The 22,721-nt window shown below is 34.5% G+C and overlaps 1 protein-coding gene and 1 long non-coding RNA gene across 4 annotated transcripts; both read right to left on the bottom strand.

The window, feature by feature from the left end:
- Positions 1 to 1,355: 1,355 nt before the first annotated feature.
- On the bottom strand, positions 1,356 to 5,858 carry LOC113714425 (uncharacterized). Its single transcript, XR_003453709.2, has 3 exons — positions 5,552 to 5,858; positions 4,202 to 4,308; positions 1,356 to 1,915 (listed from the first exon to the last, which is right to left on the bottom strand). It is a non-coding gene; the product is annotated as an uncharacterized lncRNA (long non-coding RNA).
- A 2,527-nt stretch (positions 5,859 to 8,385) lies between these two features.
- On the bottom strand, positions 8,386 to 14,518 carry LOC113714424 (tubby-like F-box protein 8). Of its 3 annotated transcripts, XM_072068952.1 has the most exons (6): positions 14,260 to 14,518; positions 13,760 to 13,829; positions 12,770 to 13,229; positions 12,532 to 12,619; positions 11,263 to 11,395; positions 8,386 to 9,367 (listed from the first exon to the last, which is right to left on the bottom strand). In XM_072068952.1, the coding sequence occupies exons 3-6, from the start codon at positions 13,115 to 13,117 to the stop codon at positions 8,650 to 8,652; spliced, it is 1,287 nt and encodes a 428-aa protein (XP_071925053.1). In that variant the 5' UTR covers positions 13,118 to 13,229; positions 13,760 to 13,829; positions 14,260 to 14,518; the 3' UTR covers positions 8,386 to 8,649. The 3 variants fall into 3 exon arrangements, with proteins under 3 accessions (XP_071925053.1, XP_027094049.1, XP_027094048.1); XM_027238248.2 differs by lacking the exon at positions 13,760 to 13,829 and having other exon boundaries at positions 14,256 to 14,518; XM_027238247.2 differs by lacking the exon at positions 13,760 to 13,829.
- Between the last annotated feature and the right edge of the window lie 8,203 nt (positions 14,519 to 22,721).

Raw genomic sequence — 22,721 nt, 5'->3', positions numbered from 1 at the left:
CCTTCTTGTTCTTTTTTGAAAAATGGTCTAGATAGATAGATGTTGTACTTCTGAGCTGACACTTCAAGATGATATGGACAATCATCACCAAGAACCTTATTGTCCTCGATAATAAGATACTGCTTGTACTTTACGCTTTCACAAAATATTCCTTCATTCGAGTAAGACGCATTTAGTACGTAATTTCCTAGGATCATTGATAGGAGCACTGTTCTGTTTGATATATGTTTTTTTCCCCTCCTTGTTGTATCCTCAATATGCTGATCTGTGAAAAGAATATGAAAGCGATTTAAACACTTTCTAGGATTCCTTCAACAAAAAAAAAAAAAAATTTACTTTCTAGGATTATACTTATTAGCGATTTTGGTGTAACAAAATTCTAGATGGGTTAAAACCAGATTGATATGCTATAATAATTACCCTAATCAAATGCTACCTGAACTTTTTCAGTTTCTTTCTAAAGTTAAAGCAAAATCCAGCAATCTTAACCCCCCCCCCCCCAAACCACGGAAAAACAAAAAGTTTCTTATTTTCTTGTGATTAAGAGGGCCCCAATCTGTCACACATAATTATAATTATTTGGGCAAAATACACTTTACCGGCCTATGGTCTAGCAATTTTTCATATTAACCCCTCTATGATTTCAAAAGTTATATACAATCCTCTCATAGTTTGGATTAAAATGTCAAAATGATGGAAATGATCATTTGTGACGAAACCTTTGAAAATGTTGAAACTATCCTTGTTTAAAAACTAAAATGCATGAAGTGACCAAAATATATAAATATAATATGCATGACAATCTAACCCTCTTATAGTTTAGTATTTTACTATATAACCCTTTTATAGTTTAATGTATTATCATATAACTCTCTTATAGTTTTCAAAATATATACATAATCTCCATGGTTAATAAATAATTTTCAATTCTATATAGGGGTACTTTTGATATTTTAGTTGACTCCATTATATATGAAATGCAAATTCTATCATTTTGACATTTTAATTCAAATCATGAGAGAGTCATATACAGTTTTTGAAACCATAGGGAGATATGTGAAAAAGCATTAAATCACATGGGGTAAAGTGTATTTTGCGCTAATTATTTCTATGGAGCAAAGGGATATATGAAAGTTGCAAATCAAAGATCTTGGTAGCCTTTTCAAGATTATGCCATTCCGTGTGCTAATGGATCAGATCAATAAAGGTCCACTACCGCCTTTCTTTACTTCTTTGATCATCCAAGTTGCGAAGAAGCTGTAAGTGTTTAAACTTCAGTAATCCTAGTACCCTTGCATGTGATTTTATTCTTTTGACTTGATTTCATAATGATATTACAGAACAAATTTTGATCCTTGATTTAGCAAAAATTTCATTTGACTTCTAAATGACAAATACCTTAATTACAACTTCATACAGAGGAAAGTTGCTCATCATCCCATTATAGGAATCTGATGACCAAAGTAAATAGCTCTTTAAGAAAAGTGGCGTGTGACTTTATGATGTGTACGCATCATCCCCATATCCAGTCCTTTAAAAAAACAATAAAATGGTAAAGCAGCATGATATCTCCTACGCTTTGTGGTCTGCAGCAGCTGCTGATGCATGCTCTTCTAGGCCATTCCTCTGAGTCCATCTAAGAAATCCATGTTGGAATTCCAAACCCACTGTTTTGTTCAAAAGTTAACTTTAGTGGCCACTAAGTGACTATGACTGCATTCCATTTTATCTATTCGTTTAAATCACCATTCTTTAACTCGGTGCTCCACGCTTTGGATCATAACTTGAGTGCATATCAGATGCTTACTATACCTGGACCTCACAAGCAGCAAGGGACTTGCTCTAGATGCACCCTTTCTTTCTTTGTCGAGTTTTCTTCATCAACTAGGCAGAAAATCTTGGACAGTATCTTGACCTATGTTAAAAGCAGGAAAATGTCAGAATATTGATATACCCATCAGCAGGATGTGCTGTATCAGTTTTATTTTGATCTGAAAGTTCAAGCATACGGGAAAGCAAAGTGGGCAAAACACATGCCTGTTGTAATTTAAAAGCCCAGGTGAAAGTTCATTTTACTTTGTCTTAACCTAATTGGGCTCACAGAAAGAAGATTCTTAACTCAAAAAATACAAGCTATTGGACTGCAAATAAGGCTGCAATTTACCCTTGAGTAATGCCAAAAGGCGGGACTGATAGACCATGACTAATCAATATGCTAATGCAAACTAATGGGTAGTTAATGTAGTATCAGATCATTGTGGACAGTTTATTCCTACTCTTGTCATGCCACCATAATCAGACAATCATATTTTATTGTATCTTTCCAACTGACATGACCAGACGCACTGCTGACATCTAGCAGCTAGAATAGAGAAAACCTTTCAAGCTTTACAAGGCCAGGATTTTCTAATAAATCTGCAGTCGGAATGATGCGCTAAGAAATGATGCTATGAAGAAGCAGAAAAGCAAGAAATTTATCATTAATTAAAAGGAAAATGGACTACATTTGTCACCTCTATATATTAGCTTCCTAACTTATAGTCTAGCCAGTATGTGCTTCTTTGTCGTCTCCTCATAAAACCGGTACATCCTCTAAAGGAGTCAAGCATCAGACACTGAAACAAGTACATGGAGAAAAGGAACATATTAACCGTATGTGATGCAATGGCCCATTCGAATGTTGTTTTGGCTTTTGCATCAGTTTCAGTTGGTCTGGTGGAAGTGACTGAGAATCAGTCATGGGTTTGGGGCCTAACAAAAAATGGTATATGTTTCCAACTCTGCGTTCACCATGAGAAAGAATGAAGTTTCAGTGGCTGAAGTGTGGCTTTGACACTTCATTAAATGTCAAGCAGTGCTCACTTCTCGATGTCTGTCATTAGTATGGAGCCCATGGTCTAATCACTGTATATATATTTGGATCCTGGAAGACTCAGCGTTGGTGGCTGTATTAAGTATCTAGCTAATTGCTTCTACAAGACGGTAGGCTGTCATTCATCTTGGTCAGTGTCTGATTCCTGCTATTGCTTTATATAGTAGATAACTGTAGTCTTTTCTTATTTAAAGTCAGTTCAGTTTGTTGTAATCATTCATATGTACTTAAGTTGCAGTTTGACCTTCCAGCTCTTCAAGTGCTTTATCATTCCAATTGATAATATTCGACTATCTCCTGTCTTCAACTTCATTTCCTTAAGTATTCTCCTGGCACTTTCATTGTTGAACTTATTTCAGACAGTTCATATATATTGGCTTGATTAATTCAGGTTTTAGCTTCTTTCCGCATCTAATGAGCACCTATAAGCAAACTTGGTATTACATGTGCAAATCCAATTGACATCATCTAGCAGGCCTTTCCTTATTGACCTAGTGGTTGAGATAAATAAAAGTCAGCAACTGCTCCAAAAACTTGAAATTGTGATCCTAATTGGTTAATATGCTTAATGGTCAAGGAGTTCCATCCAGATACACAGTTCATCACCATTTGTTGACGTAGCAGCACAAAATTAAAATAGAAAGCACCCGGATCATTCCTTGTCAATTTTGGCTTAATCTGCTCATTGAATATGACAATTTGTTTAAATACGTGCTGTGGTCCTGGCTATTTACTGGAATTTTCTAAAGGAATCCGCACCGCCTCTATGTTCTAAGCCAATTAATGATCCTGTGCACCCAAACTTCTTTACATGTTTCTTTCATGACAAATACAGCGAGCTCCATGATGATTGTAAGTTGGCTTTAAAAATCTTTTCAGGGACAGAGTTTGTGGAATCTTGCAGCTAGTTAGGTGACTTTATTCTGATAGAGTTACTATATCTAAAGATTATAGAGTCACCAATATATATATTATCATTTGAAATTGAAGTTTTCTAGTTTAGACTGAACTTGATACAATATTGTTCACCAACATGAGAAAACTCATGACTGAACCAAGTGAACTGATAAAACAATACTTTAAAGGACCTTAGCAATTACCATGTCTCGACAGTTAAGTGCGAAGGATTCTTGTATCATGTTTGTTTGATTTCTGAAAATTAGATGTTTAGTCAAGGACATGCAACTAGCAGGAGAGTTAGTAAAAACTGACTGGCAAACAAAATTTTGCACAGTTATAAATTCATAATCCTGAAAAGGGAATTGAAGAAGGTGATGAGATAATGCATCTGAGGCCTTGAAGTAGACTTCTTAAGGCATCAAAACTGACCTTGGCGAGATGTAAACCTCAGGTGTACAGTGTTGAAACTCGAGCTTATTATAAACTGAGAATCCTTAGCTACATTAACATCTTATATCAGGCTGCCCCATCTTCACCTACAACAGGACAAAGAAACTGATTGTAACTGCAACATTTCGTTGATGAAGTTTGAGCTAGCACAGATAAAAGAGAAACAAGACACATACTAGCATTTATATAGGACCATATTTCAAATTTACTAGCCTTTGTCATGGAGTAGGACCAAAGCATGTTTCATTACATGGTGGAGTCCAATGGAAGAACAAGAAAGAGAAAGAGAAGACTAGCCTTCAATGTTTGAAGAAAAAATCATTCTAAGACCACAAGATAACTTCTGCACACAGGCCACCAAATATCGACATGCAAACAAATAATTCTTACCAAAACTACAGCAAGATTAAACATAAACTTGTCAAACTAGGTCCGTCCAGCAGCTCATCTCTAAATGCTTAACCCCTTGTATTTTTTGGCTTCATGAAGATCAGCTTTCTGGTGCTTTCCTTTTCGAATATTAATTTGGCAGACGCTGGACTAGTATGAGGCCCCTATTCTAGCATAAAGGGCAAAGTCCAAGCTTAAGCATTTGGCATTATCGTTGCCAGTTCTCTTGTTGTATTCATATAAAGCAAGATTGTAGCTGCAAGTGAACATTCAGGTCCACCAGGAGCTAGCATTTCTCAATAGAACGTAAACTGAAAACTGAAAACTTTGATGAGTGACATTAAGCTTTGCAGCTAGGTTATTGGAAGTTGGAAACAAATGGCTGAAGTCACCAGGTAACTAGCGCAAAGAACCAGTGTTTCTTGTAGCAAGTCTAAACCCTCAATAGCTCGTTCCATTATTCGCAGAAGCCAAAGTGCCTAAACATGTGAATGCAGACAAGTTTTGTCAAAAAATGTGAAACTACTGTTCTCATTTATTGCAGCGGAATCCAAGCAAAATAAAAAGAAGAAATAGATTTAACCATTGAGCTATGCAAAATCCTTTTCTTCTTTTTCTTTTTCTTGTTGAAGTAGCAACACAAGAATCCAGCATAGAGTATGTTGGTATAATTTGTGGGTTTTAATCAGAACCATAAAATTCATCCCAAAAAAAAAAATGGGGGCCGAGTATGCTTCTTCAATTACGCTTCTTCTTTCTCAACAGGTAGAACCATCTATTTAGGCTCAATCTCAGAGCCTGCAATACAATTTGTGCCAAAGGATTACACTTAGCCCATTTGAACACTTCAAATTCAGGCATTACATAGATGATCTCCAATAAATATAGGCACCCAATTAAGCATAAACAAAGTAGTTGCAAATGAACTAAGAAATTCACCATTCAAGCAGTTGAAAATAAACTCCTGGGAAGTAAACACCGGGCTTCATTGGCGTTGCTGCTAATTGTGGTTGTGAGCAGTCCTCCGATCGGGCTCTAATTGGCGGAGCTGCTCCACCTCCCCCTCTACCGTCATCACCGTTGCTTGCTCTGGCTGTACTAATCTGAAAGTTTTGGTTTCTCCGCGTTGTTAGGATTAGGGCCGCAAACGAGTTAAGTTTTTTGCTTAATCGAGCCGAACTTCAAGTTAATTTTGCGATATTAATTTAATTGAGCCGAACTTCAAATTATTCGCATTCCATGAATTCAAAATGTCAAGTTTTAATTTAAACTCGGTTCGAGTAAAGCTTGAGTTTAAAAAATAAAAAAATTAATTTTTTTATTTTAAAAAATAATTAAAATAATAATTTTTAATAAATAAATAAATAATTAAAAATATATATAATTTTATTATTAAAATTTAAAAAATATATATATATATATATAATCGAGTTCGCGAGTTAACGAATTTAATATTTTTAAACTTGAATTTAATTTTTAAAAAATATATATTTTTGAACCAGTTTAACCGAGCTTAACTTGAACTCGTATTCGAGCCGTTCGCGAGTTTGCAGCGCTACTTAGGATAGAATCTCTGAAAATATAACCATGGAGGTACTGTATAATTGATGAAGGCGTGGTAGATATGTTAACAACCGATGTTGCGCCTTCAGAAGTTGTTACACAGACCCCAATCTTGTGGACGAGAACGTTATTAATGCTTGTACATCTCAAAAGGTACAAATTGCTTGTGCATGATCCAAGCGTGAAGACATTTGGTCCACGAGATCAAGCAAAATTTTCCATTTTGAAGCAGTCGAGTATATTGATTATGTTTGGAAGCATTAGATCATGTAGTAGAAATTTGAGATGCTGTGGAGGCATTGTTTTCATATAATAGAAAAGTAGAAAAACAATGAAAGAAAGACATTTAAATTGTTTAATTTTAACACTTTTTCATGTAATACCATCTAATTATGAATAGTAAATATATTTTGAATTTATGTTTAGAATAAATCTTATTATATAAACTAATATTGTGTACAACATCATTGTTAAATCCATAACATACGTGCAAAAATTAAAATTTTGTATAATTATCATTCGTTTCGACAATTTTTAGGAACTCAACATTTTGTTATAACACTTTCCCACCTAATAGTGACATTTTTAAGGACTCAAAAATTTGCTATAAATAGCATATATATATATATATACACGGGATAATTTCAGATACCTCCCCTGAGGTTTCTGACAGTCTTACTCTCCTTCCTTGTGGTTTCAAAAATATCACAAACCTCCCCTGTCAGAATTTAGGTCCCATTTCTTGCATCATCATCGCAAAAAAGACTTAAATACCCTCACAAGTCAGCTAATATTTCATGATTATCAGGAGAAATACATTCCAACTCACGTAATTACTTTTTTCTACGCTATATCTAATCTCCCTTTTACATGTATATATAGTCAAATAACTAATACCTAACATGATGTATATTTTTTAAACACCTAATTATTCCAAATTTATGCGTACCATTACACTAACTTTTATAGATATACATAGTCAAGTAACTAACATCTAACATAATGTATATATTTATAAACTAATTGTACCTCATAGATCACCCCGTGTAAGGTGTTTATAAACAAATTAGTATTAGTCATATAGATAAAATTATATACCCATTGTAGCTTGTAAGGAGATGCACAAGTGGATCGAAACACCAATAACCATTCCAAATATATACATAACATTGTACTATGCATATTGCTGCAATGACTAATTGCAATATGCATGTGAACAAATAATTGCATGTTCAACAATTTCTATGCATCGTACTTGATCGATAACACGGTGTACATTATTTAAACTAAATTGTACATTCATTAAGTATTTATATATATATGCTACTTATTGAAATAAACTACCTCTCTACTAAATATTTAACGCACTCTCATAAGTACGAATGGTTGATTTAATATGCACAATTGGAACAAATAACCATCTAGTAAAAGCTTTTGATATAATATTATTGATGAATAACATATTGTATCTGAAATTATCCCTTTTTTCTAATTTATTTTTTATTTTTATTAGTTTTCAATATTTCACTAATATAACTTGTACACTTACCTCAGGAGCATTTATGAAAACAAAATTCTCTCTCTTTCCTGAAAATACTTTTTTATGTTCGATCTTGACATCATGGGCTAATTTTGTTACAAAATCCTAAACCTCAAGAAAGGTTTCTGATATTTTTGAAATATTTTTGAAATCACAAGGGAAGAGAGTGTGACTCTCAGAATTATCCCTATATATATATATATATATATACATGCAACAGGGAGACTTGTATTCTCCTTGGTGATCGAACGGTGTATTCTTAAATTACTGGTCCTGCGAATGATTGACATACTACCCGTCATTTCAAAACACCGGGCAACCATGACTGAACACTCAAAAGAAGGGATCTGACAATGAATTTGGATTGTTAGTTTCCACAACAAAATTTTTTCATTTCCTGAATACATTTTCAAATCACCTTTTTAATCGCTACGGTACATTTTTCTACAAAAACTCCTAATAATAGCGATCCAAACAACACCACAGCATTTCATGAGACGGATGAAGTTGGAGCTTGCTGCAACTGCAATTTCTCAGACTATATCCAACAGATAACCAAAATTACTCCAATAACAATCTCATATGAAAAGCGTTAGCTCAAGAACCAACTCTTTACAAGAAATGAATTGCGGATCGTTCAAGCAGAGGAAAAGTAAATGACACTAGTGTATACAGGGTCCCAATTTTCAATGTTTTACAACATAAGCAAGGTTATTGGTTATACAACAAATGCAACTGGGTCATCTTAAACAAACTAATCAAACTACACGAGATAGAAAAGAAATTACATCAAAAGGAAAAGGGTAATGCATGGATCTCGAAAATGAGCTGCAGACCTACTGCTTATAGCTAAAAGATCCTTTCAAAAAAAAGGGAGAAAAGAACAAACTAATACGAACTAGATGGGCTAATTCTTACTTCCTAGTTCATTCTCTTATTCACAAGCCAGTTTAGTGTCAAAGCTACTCAAACAGATAGCAAAAGCCTGAAAGGCTGACAAGGGATATCGATAATCCATGGTAAACATATCTTTCCCAACCTTACCAAACTGCAAGATAATCTTGTCATGATCAGACCCGGACTGAGCTGGTTGTGTTGGTGCTGGAGCACTAGGTGTAGGCTGAGTTGCAGCAATTAGTTGGAAATTTTTCACAGAGGCAACTGTCACCCTCCCCCTAAAATTAAGACACCAGCACTGAAGTTGTTCGTGCCATCTTGGTGGCTTGTTTCGGAGGACTAATGGCCTGTCCTTGCCATCATCTTCCCCTTCTCGGGGACCAATAAGGTCTGAGAAGCGAGAGCTACTAAACTCAGTCGAGTTGTCTATAGATTTTGACAAGGAGGTGGTGCTCCTAAATGAATCTTCTAAACAACGAGGCAGGAGCTCCGGTTGGCCTGGAACAGTGCCACCAGGTTCAAGAGCTGACGCAGGGATTGAGTGCATGGTACAATTCATCCTGCGTGGTCCCCTGGTGCCAAGCACATTTAGCTCATACATAATTTGGGCAATATTATAATTTCCAGCAGGAACCTTTGGGGAAACTTTTTTTGAGTAGAACCTTCGACTCGTACGACCAGGTGGCACAACCTGAGCACCATTACATGGTGGTTGCGTGTCATAAATGATAAACTTTGTACCAAGAAAATTTGACCTGAAAAAAAATAAATACAAGAAGCAGATTCATCATTAAAATTCAGTAGATCCACTCAACTTGTCCTGATCATAGTGTTATCATAAGTAGAACACTGACAACAATGAACACTCCCAACACAATAAATGTTGAACATCCAATAACTTGATTCCAATTTAACCAAAGTTATTTAAAACACAGAAAGCAAACCCTAATCTAATGATCATATGAACTTAATTGGGATACTAATACTACCACATCAAAAGCATGAAAACAATACTCCGTTAAACTAAAACTTACCCCCAAAACATCTCTTGCACCTTGCCGTAGTCACCATATTATTAACACCACCAATTCACCCCAAACACAAACCAATTGATTATCCATGCATCAATCAGCTCTTTCGTCAGTTACAGTGTGGATGAGTGCAACGACCTACAGGTGCTTCATAAACACTGTGTAATTTTTCTATCAACTATCTAAACAAGTTTACCAGCCATTTGATTGCTGCTGAGGAATGGCAATGAGAATCACTATGAAAGACCCCCTCAATGGCAATGAGTTTCTGAAAATTCTTTGTAATGAAATCTGGTGTTTGGAAGTGCCATTGTCTAATGGGAATGACATATTTTAAAAATAAAAAAAAATTTTCCCTTAACTTTCTTCAATTTCCTTTCCTTTTCTTCCCAATTCGCAGCCACCTCCCACCGCAACCTCTTTCTTTATTATTTGTTCTTTTGCTTGCTCTTTCAAGACCACTGCCAACCCCACCTCCCTTGGCCGCTTTAGTTTTGTTTCCAACTTCCATTTTTTTAAGACCCACTACCAGCATGATTCCATTTTTTTAACCTTTTTCTTTTGTAATTCCTCTCCATGTTTTGATGACTGCCAAACTCCATGTCGCTGCCAAATGCTTTCACTGCTACTGCATCGGGATGTAAATTGAGGATCTAATATACAATCCAAATCAACTAATCCCAACTTCAAATTTGTTTACAAATTTAAATTCCATGACGGTAATCCTTAATCAATGGTGTGAGAGAACGGAAGGAAACCAAGGTTGCAGAGATGGAATAGAAAGGGGAGGCCAAGAGGCAGCAATATGGAGGGCGGTGGGAGAGAGTAAAGGAAGAGAGGTTACAGGGATGGAGTAGAAGGGGAAGAGGAGATGCGTTCTCCTTCCTTTTCCTTTTTCTTCAACTTTGATTTTGATTATTTTTATTTTGTTCTAAAAGGTGGAGGAATGATAAGTGAAAGTGCCCAAATTGGTGGGGAATGAGTTTTTGGTATTTGAAGACCTAAAAGTGGGTAATCAAAACAGTCATAGTAGTCTACCAAGCGCCACCAATGGGAGTGATTACTCTCTTATTCCCATTGAGGGGTACAAAACCTCCCAAACAAATGGGTGGTTATTCTTTTCCTCCTTTGATTTTTACTCTGATGCATCTGTCACATCTATACAGCCTCCAAAGCAAAAATATGCTACTTGCATCCTCTCCACAAGTATCCCAAACATAAGCATGTTTTTATTATGCCAGCAGCGAGAGGGAACAAAGAGGGACCCTGGGGGTGGGAGGGGGCGAGGTTTATTTGTAAACAACTTGCAACAAATGTCTTTCAAGAGTGTGTTGCAAACCTATGATTCCTGTTACACCTATCCTGAGACCGAATTCAGAATACAAGTTCCCTCAGTTTCTGCAGCTATAATGGCAAAAAAGACAGACAGAATTTGAAAAGCAAGATAATTAGCTCTGCTTGCAACAAAAGTTCCCTGATGTTATTAACTCTAACTGATTCGAGCCTGATCCCCATTAACAAAACTGAGAATGCTACCATGCTGCATACAATTATTCCGAAATTTAAAGCAAAAACTATATGATATAGAGAAAGGAACAATTGATCAAGATCATCCCTACCTCAGTTTCCCAATATAAGTGCTACTTGACCTTGATATATTATCTGCATCCATGGAGATCACATACTCTGTACAAGTAGTTCTTCGGTTCCTTTTAGCTGAAAGAAGAAATTTACCATTTTCCACAAGCAAGGCTGAAACAAAGAACCATAAACAGATATTAGACAAATCAAAAATCAACATTGCTTCATTATTGGAATAAAGAACCCTAGACCCTACTTCCTCCTTGTTTACAGATCTCCCAATTTCTTTCATTATTGGAACATTTTTAAGGACTTTATAAACCAAAAGTATATATTAGAACAATTCAGATTATATGTTACATCTAAAAACTGCCTCCATAATAAAGCAACTTTTTGCCTTATTTAAGTGAAATCACATGCTACTTTCAAAGAGCACATAAAAGATGCCTTTTCAAAAGAGTACTATTTTTAAAATATTTTGTAACCAAAAACTACCCTTTCAGTTTGATGGCTTTTTTGCAAATCAAAATAAATTGGTCATACATGGCTCTAAAATATCAAAAACACATACAACAGACCAAAGCATGGCCAAAATGTGTCACGCACCAGATGGAATTCAACCATGAGCAAACAATTTGTGATGTCATTAGGATATTAGTTATCATAGACATATCTTAAGCCAGAACGGTAAAGAAAAGACAATGAGACTAGAGTTTATCTAGCCACAAAAACTTATGAATCTCCTTGGATACCGTAAAAAAAAAAAAACTTATTGTTCAAGGTTAAAAACTTCTAGATAATTAAGTAACTACATTTCTCAGCTCTTCAATCATCATTGTTTGGAAATCCTTATGTCATACCAACTACATTAGAGAAGCCAAGGAAACTACTTTAGCTCTAATTACAACTATCACAGCAACAGTAGTTGCGAAGTGATAAACCAATCAACAAAATACATCTGATGCACTTATTAACACTGTCATATATCTAGCAGCACATTACAGTATCTAAAGCATGTGCTCCTAGGATAAGTCCAATGTGCAAAACCATAAACTGAAGTATTAACTAGAAGAGAGAAAGAATTAAGCACTCACTCGGACTTGCCAAAAACCAGACATAACACTAGCTGAATATATAATTATGGCATCTACATACACAACTTATGAAACCCAATCTATTTAATAAGCCTAATTAGTTAATAACACTGGATCCGGGGTCAGTAAAGTATTGAGAGAAGCAATCAGACAAGCAAAGTGCAGAAAACAACAATACAGTAAATAAGCTAAATCTTTGAAAGAGCAGTTTACCAGGACTAAGACAAAGGAAAAGATGGTATGTCAAATTTGCTTTATCTCTTTTAATGAAGCACTGAATAGTCCCATCCCTAGGCCCAGGCTGCGAAAAAGGAGGATAATTAAATCTGTAACTGCAGTGGACTGAGATTCATCATATTTAATAAGTAAATAAGAACATTCATGGAACAACAATACCAAGCAAAATCTCAATATGGCAAGACTAGAAGAAAGACTAAAGAGAATGCATTACCTGCTTAAGAGAGACAGGAAAAGTCAGCTTTCCAGAGTACTCAGGGCTTTGAACAATTTCCTTGCACATTTCCCTCCAAGACCTGCAAACGGCAGAACAGGCAACGACATGCTTGCGAGCCGGCCAAGTACTCTCACTTGCCTCCAACCTCTTAATGACATCACGGAGTAACTCAGGTGGAAGGCCAGCCCAGCAACTACTCTGGATAACAAGAGGCGGCTCTTGCAACTCATGGACTGCACCATGAGACTTTCCCCTGTGATGACCAGGCAACCTCACCTCAAAACTCCGCCTTGATAAGCTCCCGAAACTATCCCGTAAATCACGAGCTATGCTCCGGAACGACATCACTCAAATACAGCAACAGCCACAAGACCTCTCTATACCAAAATGTATTTCTTCCAAAGGTACGCTTGTAGAAATTACTCTCTTAAAGCACTCGATTGAGAAATTTCAACATCTGCAAACAGGAGTTAGTGTCACAGTAGAAGAATAAGTGTTGATTTCATATCCAATCTACAAAGCTTAGTAGCAAAGGAAAATAATTGGGTATTGGTGGGGAAGTGTATAAAGAAAAGCACAAAGCAAGAAAAGAAGATTCCCCATCAAAGAAAGGCTCATATGGAATATCTAAAAGCAGTCCAAAATAAGAGACTTTAATCAGAAGCCGGTTTCCCGCTTCTTAATCTTCATTTAAGCAAAAATGCCTTTTTTTTTGTCCCATAAAACTGCCGAATTTCGCGAACTAATTCAGTATGCCAATCTACTATGGATAAAAGATACAATCTTTCATAGTTTCCTAAGGTTAGCAATAGCTGATGACTATATGTTTCACAAAGGCAGCAGAATTAAATAATCCAAAAATACTACAGAAAGCCACAAAGAAAGAAACCAACTTCCAAAAGACTCAGAATTAGACAACTAAAATTTCATTATAGCACGATAAATTGCCAAGAATTGGCAAACAGTCCAAAAAGTTCAGACTTTTACCATCTATTATAAATAACAGCCTGCAGGAGCTTTGCCTTTTTCCATCTGTTTGTATAGGCTAAATTTCCAACTAAAAAGTGAACCATTAAATCCACTGTTATACAAATTATATTATACAGCAAGATTAGCGTAAACTCAAAGAAGATGAGCAAATTCCCATAAAGAGACTAGCATAAAAGAGAGCAAAGTCAAACCCCACCTAACCCCCCCCCCCCCCAAAAACAAAACCCCAAACAAGAAAAGCTAAACAAATTGGGGGGAAAAAGCACCAAAGCAAAAAGATTCCTAATTTTGCAGCATAACTCTCAGCTCCTACTTCATCATAAAAAAAAAAACGCTTTACTTATATGACTAAGATTTTTCCTTTTCTTACAAAAAAAAAAAACTTGGAATTCTAACCTAAGGCCCAAACTCACACTAAAAAAGGCTTGAAAATTACAAAAAAAGAAGAAATCAAGAGAAATTTTTAAAAGGGTTGTCTGGAAACTGAACATACTTACAGTTATTGAGAAGTTTGTGAAGATTTTGATGATGATCAGACAAAAACCAGATCTTTAGATCCTCTGCCAAAAAGCTTAACTAACAAAAATACCACGCACTTTCTCTCCAGTTCTCTCTGCCTTGCAACTTATCTACAAGTTTCTCTCTTTCTTTTCTTTACTATTTATTTATTTATTTACTTTTTCTGTCTCTCTATGAAGTGGAAAAGTCTAATCTATCAATGTCCCCCCTTTTGGCCCTTGGCCTTCTGGAATACTGTTCATTTGAAAAAAAAAAAAAACTGGAATCCAACTTTATACTAATATTCTACTAATATTAAAATCTAAATCTGATAGTTGAATTTAAGATAAAAGCATTTGATTTTTTTTTAAGTTTTCAAAGTGCAGTAATTGAATTAATTCAACTTGGGCTAGAGATACGGCCGCCATCTAGAGCTTAATGGTTTATGCATGTCATATTGCAGGCAAAGTGTAAATTGTGTACAAGATTAGAGCAATTAATATCAATTATGGTTCCTATTTTATAAAGAAAAATCTTCTTTTCAAATTTCAAAAGAATTAATTTCTAGTCATATTCGATAATATGTTTCGAAAAAGGAAAGTAATATTCGATAAGATGGAAACTTATGTGGGAGGTCCTGATTCAATAGTTCAAAATTCAAATGTCAATGTTCACTCATTAATGAGTAATTATTATTAAAAACAAAACAAAATTGTGGTCGTTGGGATGTTTTTCGTAAAATACAACACATTTAGCAATAGAAGCTGATACTTGCGAGGCTTTGTCGAGATGATTGTTAGGGTGAATTTCTTTGACCTAGAAGAGCAAGGGGCAAGACTAAAAAAAAAAGATTTAGGTTTGAGTATTTCTTTGTAATATGTGGAGTACATTCTTATTTTCCTAATTATATCTTAGTAATTTTTCTTATACACTGTCAGTGTACAAATTTTTTTTTTTAAATTAATAGGTTTAAATCAAGTCATATAATGTGAATTTAAATTTGAAATTTAAATCATGCAAACATAACATATATCCATAACAGCCAGTGTAAAAACATTATTATTGTCAGTACATAAAAAGTTAATTATATCAGCAACAAATTTGGTATCGAAAGCTGAAGTTTTGGTAGTTTACATGTAGTGTTGTGTAGAAATTATTATAACTAAAAGAACAAAGGACAAGAAAGAAAGCCCAATTATGTTACATTCTCATTTTCCTAATTATATCTTAGTAAATTTTTGTACACAAAATTTTTTTTATATTAATAGGTTTAAATCATGTCATATAATATGAATTTAAATTTGAAATTCAAATCATGCACACATAGCATATATCCATAACTGCTGGTGTAAAAATATTACTATTGTTAATTATACCGGCAACCAATATGGTATCGAAAGCTGACGTTTTGGTAGTTTACATGCAGTGTTATATCGAAATTATTATACCTAAAAAGACGGAGGACAAGAAAGAAAGCCTAATAAGATTTGAGTCCTTGCAAGGAATAATAATATTTTTTTAAATCTTCAATTTGTTTGATGTCCATATTTGGGTTTGGGTTTTTCCCCTTAATACTACACCAAATTAATTAGCGTAAATGGTTAACGTCAATCAAAATTAGATTATGACATCAGTCCATGGTCAATTTGTTAAAAAGCCACACCACGACTCTCACCTATTAAAATCAAGTAATTCTCCCCACTTTGCATTTAGAAATTGGTCTAATTTCTCCAATCAAAGTAAAAGTAAACCCATTTCATCAAAAAAAAAAAAAAGTAAAAGTAAACCCATTGACTCCCCAAGGAAAAATACAAAAGCATACACGCTTTCGTGTTTTTATTTTATCATCAGCGTCATCTAACCTACTCCCAACTTCGTCAGATGGGGACACCCATCCCCAGTCCAAACCCTCCCTAAAACGGTTGACCCAACAGTTCCGTTCCGTCTTCTTCCGTTACGGACAGGCGAGGAATCAGTCGTCAGCAATCGGCGCATTTTAGAATCTTTCCTTTTGGCCTCGTTCGGCGTAATTTACTGAACGAAGCGAACGGCGCATGCTAGAACCTTCCTCTACCCCGTTCGTTCAGTCGGGGAGAAAGGACAGTATAGTGATGAAGGTTGGTCAACTTACGGTGCGGACGCAATTAAGGCCATCTTTTTTAGTTTAATACGGATACGTGCTTTCTCATGTTAGAAGAATTATGACTAATTGCATGCCTTAATCATGAAAATGAAAGGCCTAAGCATTCTGAGTTTATGTGCTATGCTCTCCTTTTGATGGCCATTAGGCAGTTTAGTATAATGATCACTACTAATTAAGCCATGCCAAATAGGAGAATTAAAAACCCAAAGGATTGTATAGGATTTGTTTGGGGTCTCACTCAATCTATGCCCGGGCAGTTTTATTCCATAAATCCAGAATCCAATTAAACTTGAACTGTATATTTAGGATTGAGAGTTATGGAGGTCTAGATTCTAAGCCATACATTTGCCTATTAATATATATATATATATATATATATATATATGTACTCATATGCTATTATCGTTGGATTCCCAGAGAAGCAAACAAAATTGCATATAACCTTTCAGAATTTCTATGGAACTCGACTCCGACTTTTGTCAAGCAAATTATGCAGGACGATTTTCACCAATCTTATTAATAAAATCCTTGGTTTTTCTCATAAAAATTTTAACTTAAGTTTGAAATTCAAATTTTATATACATTTCACGCATTTAATTGTAATAATATATACACTGACAGTATACGTAAGATCAACTTTTTTAAATATTAAAATATTTAGTTTTTTGTTGTTTTTAAATCATGTTAAGCTGGTAATAGGGATGTGATTTTTCGCAAGTCTTGTTCGGTGGAGTTATATGTGATGCATGTAAATTCGTATACTCAAGAATTAAAATCAAAATAGCAAGCTTGTATTTTCATATAGGTTTGAGTTTCTCATAGAGCCAAATAAAATGACCACATCATATATCTGCCGTAAAATAAAGACGTTCTATCTTCTGGAGTTTTGGACCCGTTCAGGTCATCGATTTCGTCATTAGCCTTGTGATCGATCCAGAACAATCCATAGCTCCAGAAAACTATTTTTGTTTCTTGAAGCATATCAATCCATGCCAACTTGGTGAAAGTAATATACAAGCAAACGACCTTTCTTTGCTTCTGCATAATTTTTGGGTTTGCCAATTTGCTCCACGAAGCTGAGAATTCGTACTCTTAGGAATTCTTGAATGCCCCCTTAAAAAATTAAAACATTTTGTTTCTATCCTTGCAAAACTTAGATTTTGCCCCCCTCAAAATTTTAGAAATTCCTTTTGTATCTTTTTGACACGTTCAAATTTTTTACTTATAATACTTGAAAGTATTAAACTTTACCCCTACAGTTTTTGTTCAAAATGTAAGAATGTCCCCTTCAGTATACTAATACTGCATGCTCCCAAATGTCAACCGTTGGTTCTGTTGGTAATACCAATCGTGGACCCACTTACTAGGGTTTTTTGCATCATACTAATTAAACGTATTGTAACCACCAGAACGTTCGTCTAGGGTTAGGGGATCAGATCCCCTTGCCAATATCAAAATTCCAGGATCTCCTGACTTCTCAAATTCAACGAGTGTATTAGTGCGTGATTCTGGTTCAAAAATGGTTTAATCCCTTTTGAATTCTCCATAGTCTCGTTGGACCTGTCCCTTCCCCCATAAAATAAAAGCAGATGTAGATGTAAATATAGAATGTTGACATCTAATAAAAAAAATAATTAAAGGTATTATGATTTCAATGTACCTCTAAAGAATAAAGGCATGTATGTTTTGAGTCCTTAATTTGGATGTAGAAACCATTACGCACGGACCAGGAATGACCAATTGAGATGTGTGACAATATGACCTAAAATCCTTGGAGAGAATCTAAGCAAAATCTCTTTCAGATTTTGAGAGTAGTTTGGTGACCAAATATCTGTTTCTTGAATGAATGCTATTCAAGGCAGGTAATGAGTTGTAGCTTTTGTCGGAAATCAAGTGCCAAGATTCAATTAGTGCATGCACGAGTGTCACACAAGGTGTCATCATCATATGTACAAAAGGTCAAATATTTGATGCACTAAGCAATAGCTTGTCAACTTTTACAAGTTATTGGGAAATCAAAGTTTGATATTTATGTTTTATTTAATATATTTATATATTTTTTCCATAGATAAATGAATCGATTTCTTCAACATCAGCTCTAAAATTGGTACTCAAGAGACTGACCTGTAACCAGCAGCGTTACATATACATACATACATATATATATATATATATATATATATGTATGAAAATAGAGCTAGATGTACATAACTCCTAACTTGGAGAGAAACACATTTAGCACTTGGTTTACTGTATCACAAAAATAAAAAAACAAGCAACAGATTAGGAACATATAAGGCTTATCAGAATTTCATTTTCTTTTGTAGATAAAGTATTTAAAGCGAAAAAAAAAAAGACATATAGGCGTGTCAGATGATAATTTCAGCAAAGGGAAAGAGAGAGAATTGCAATACTCATTCCAGCATGCTCAAATCAGATTTTTGTCCGTCAAATAATTACCACCCGATTAAAAAAAACAAAAAGAAAAAAAGCAGTGCACTTTTCTCTTGAAAGTTGAAATGAAGACAAAAACCCGTGAAAGCATGTATCGGGCCTTGTGAAGAAACAAGAAAGTCGTATTGGCTCAATCGTAAGACCCATGCAAGGAATTTATAGTTCGGAATCATGTCTTATTCTGTGCGACATTAATCGGACTCGAACTCATTCAAATTTTTTTATAATAATAATAATAAAAAAAAGCCCTGTAAATTTTGAGGATTCAGTTGCAGTTAGACCAATTGTGAACTGGAGCAGGGTTCTCAAAGTCAGTGAAACGTTGCCCAGACAACAGATTTTGTTAGCCTATGAATTCCACAAAAGAATTGCACTGAAAGGCAACTTTATCTTTAACTTCATGCATGGAATGCAAGCATGATCTTCTTTGTGCCTTTAAAGTCTAGGATGTGTTGGCAGCAAGTTGCAAAAGGCCTGATTGCTGCCTCCTACATCTTGCCTCGCGTTCTCGCATGAGAAGCTTTTCATGCCTCGAAAAGCTGGAGGAAAACTACTTGTTGGCCATGCATGTGGGAAAGAAAGAAAAAGAGAAAGGTCAATTGTCAATTGGTACATTTGAAAACAAGTGTGAAGAGGTATCTATTTCTCTATGCTATAATAGATTTCCACTAAGCATGTGTGATGCAATGTTTTAAAAACCGGACCGTTCATTGAACCGATGAAGTGAAAGAGTCGAGATTCAATCGGTCGGACCGGTTCAATCTCGGTTCAATGAATTTTTTAAAAAATTATTTATATAAATATATATATGTACAAAATAAGACATGTAATGGATTAATTTAATACTTTATATGATGAAAGATTTACTATTTTTTAATAACTTGGATTTTTTAAAAATAAATTTTTTAAATTATAAGTTAAAACAAATAAATTTCATCTCAATTTTAATTATATCTAAATCCAACCCAAAAATATCACAATATTTTGAAATTATACAAAATTCACGTCTATGAGAATTTAGATATTGTGAACTTAAATTTTAATTTACGTTTTAGATATTGCAATTTAAAAAAAGAAGTTTGGAGTTCGAAGGAAGTCAAGAAAATCGAAAATAGAAATGTAAACTTGATAAGAAACAAAAAATGAGATAAAAGTGAGTGGTTGTAGCATTAAATAATTTGGGTTAAAAAAATAATTCTTTTTGAACTTTTTTCAATTTAATGGACAAAAACAAAATTAAAAGATGGAAGAAAACATCAGTAAATTAAAAATAAAGAGGTTTGATTAAAAAGAGAGTGACAAAAAAAAAAGAGGATAGAGAGAGAGAGAGAGTTGAAAATTAAAAAGAAAGAGCCATGAGAGGATGAGATTTTGTAAGAAAAATGGAAAAAAGAAATGTGAGTGTTTGCTTTATATAAATAAGTTATCAAAAAAAACTAATAGGATGTGATGGTGCAACGGTTAATACATTGGTCTTCTATTACAAAGGTTTGAGTTCGAATCTTGATAGCTGCATTTTGCAAAAAAAAAAAAAGAGGAAGGTTGAAAATCAGTTCAATAGCGGTTCGACCGCGATTTTTACGGTTCGACCGGTTCTTGACCGGTTTTCTAACAAAGTCAACTATGACATTGAATCAGACCGGTGCCATGGCCGGTTCGCGATTCAACCGGTCGAACCGGCCGGTCCGATCCAATGTGATGTATCAGTTCAGAGTAGTTTTACTAATGATCCCTTGGATCTCTTTTTATATGTACAAATCTTTACAAAAGCTCAATCAATGCTGTGATTAAATTTGTCGGCAAGTTGATTAGAACTATTTTCATCCCATTAACCCTTGTTATGCACGAAGAAATGGGATTTTGGTGCAAAAATTCTTTACCACATTTTTCGTATTTAAAATTGAAAAATGGACCTTCCAACAAACACATTTATTAGAGATTTTCAACTTAATTATTTGCTCTCAACCAAATTTGATTTGACATTCTTACTCATGCCACTAAACAGATGATGCTTTAATTTGAAATTAGTGCAGGAGTTGCTTGATTTTCACTCAAGAGTTTGGTAATAGAAGCACTAGGGAAATTGAACTTTGTAGCTGGTTTCGCGAAATGGGATTTTGGTGCAAGAAATTCTTTGCCACGGTTTTCTTATTTAAAATACATTTATTAGAGATTTTCTGATCCCATTATTCTGCGTGTTGTTATTGCTTAATTTGTAAGTCTTACAATTTTTAGTGCAAAATCATATAATTTAGTTATAAACTTAAATTTGTTAATTCATAAAACTAAGTTGGCGCGAAATTCACAATAACATCAAAATTGTACGAATTTTCATCAAATGTTGTAAGAATTACATGAATCGCTTTGAATTGAATATAACTCAACCTATGAAACCTAAATCCTGTAAGCATCACGTGAAGAACAACAAAAGTTCTATATATATACACACACCAAAATATCTTCATTCTTAAATGGATATCTTTTGATTTCTGATGTATGCTCATGTTAAATCTTAAATTCTTCCTTTTCTTTTTTAGCTGTTTTCTTGAAAGCATATTGAACATTGAAACCACTAATCTTTGGGCTTTTATATAATATAGACCAATGTCCCAAACTACTCATTTGGCATTGGTCGAGCTAAGAGTAAGATTAACGTCAAAAGACCAAATAGGCACCAAATCATAGCTATATATTATGTAGGTCTAACCTTCAGAATTTTTTGGTTGTGTCAAATAGGTGAATAAGCAAGCACTACAAAATATGTGTGTGTTTGTGGTCCATGAGCTAGTTTAGACTTTTTGCCGTCAGTTTCAGCACATTTCGTAAATTTTAAGTCCCATCTTGAAAGAAATGAACTAACAAGTTTGATTAGAAAAGCCAACAATCGAGTGTAGAATTGAACTAAAGCAGACAATCAAATAATTATATCAGAACCGTAGAACAGACAGATTTCTGACATTATGCTGGGCCATCAATCATTGGGGTAGAAGCTCTTTGTTAGTAGAAGGCTATACAAAGGATTTTTGGTTGAGCAATAGAAGAATATTTATGTACAAAGTCTAAGGCCATGCTTGGATTGCTTGTTTCGTCGGAAAATATTATCGTTTTCCGTGATCACATTTTTCTATCACTTTTTTTCCTCACATATATCAAATCGTTACAGTAAATGACGGAAAATATAATCCAAACACAACCTAATTATTATAGGTTCCAATAAGAAATACTCTTGGGCTTTATGGTCTGAGAATGGTATGATGTAAAAACTGTGTTGACGGACGATTTATAAAAATTTTTATAAGTGATTTATAGTCACGGTGATATGTTTTGATTCGTGATAGTGATTAGAATCGAATCCACGTAAATCTTATGTTACTATAGAAAAACAAAACGAAGTAATAACGTCAAGCAGGCAAGTCATTTTTACAATTTTCAAGGCTTTCCAACCTGTATGAGATAGTGATCGGTGCATAAATTTTGTCATAGACATTTTTGCCTTCAAAGTTAATTGATTTTAGATTTCATTTTTGTAATGTGAAGCATTTAATTAATGTTTGACCTATAGGAGGAGGATTATTATTGCATGCCCCCGCAACCCCCACAATCGAATCATTCGTATAGATTATAATTTCCTAACACTGTTTCTGGTTTTGATTGGTAGTTGGTGTGGATGGATGACTTGGTCCATCCACATTAATTTGCCAAACATGACTACCCAATGTTACATGCTACATAGGAGTGCGGTTTAAAAAATCAATTCTCATCTATTTTAAGATTTTTGTGGTATCTATGCATAGCACGAAATTTTACTTATTAGTATACAAAGAGGAGTAGGGATTTACTTAGAAACCTTATTGTGTTTGGATA

This window comes from Coffea arabica, chromosome 10c (genome assembly GCF_036785885.1).
Source record: "Coffea arabica cultivar ET-39 chromosome 10c, Coffea Arabica ET-39 HiFi, whole genome shotgun sequence".
NCBI lineage: Eukaryota > Viridiplantae > Streptophyta > Magnoliopsida > Gentianales > Rubiaceae > Coffea > Coffea arabica.
The sequence above is the reverse complement of the archived record's forward strand: the minus strand, read 5'-3'. Positions and strand labels throughout refer to the sequence as shown.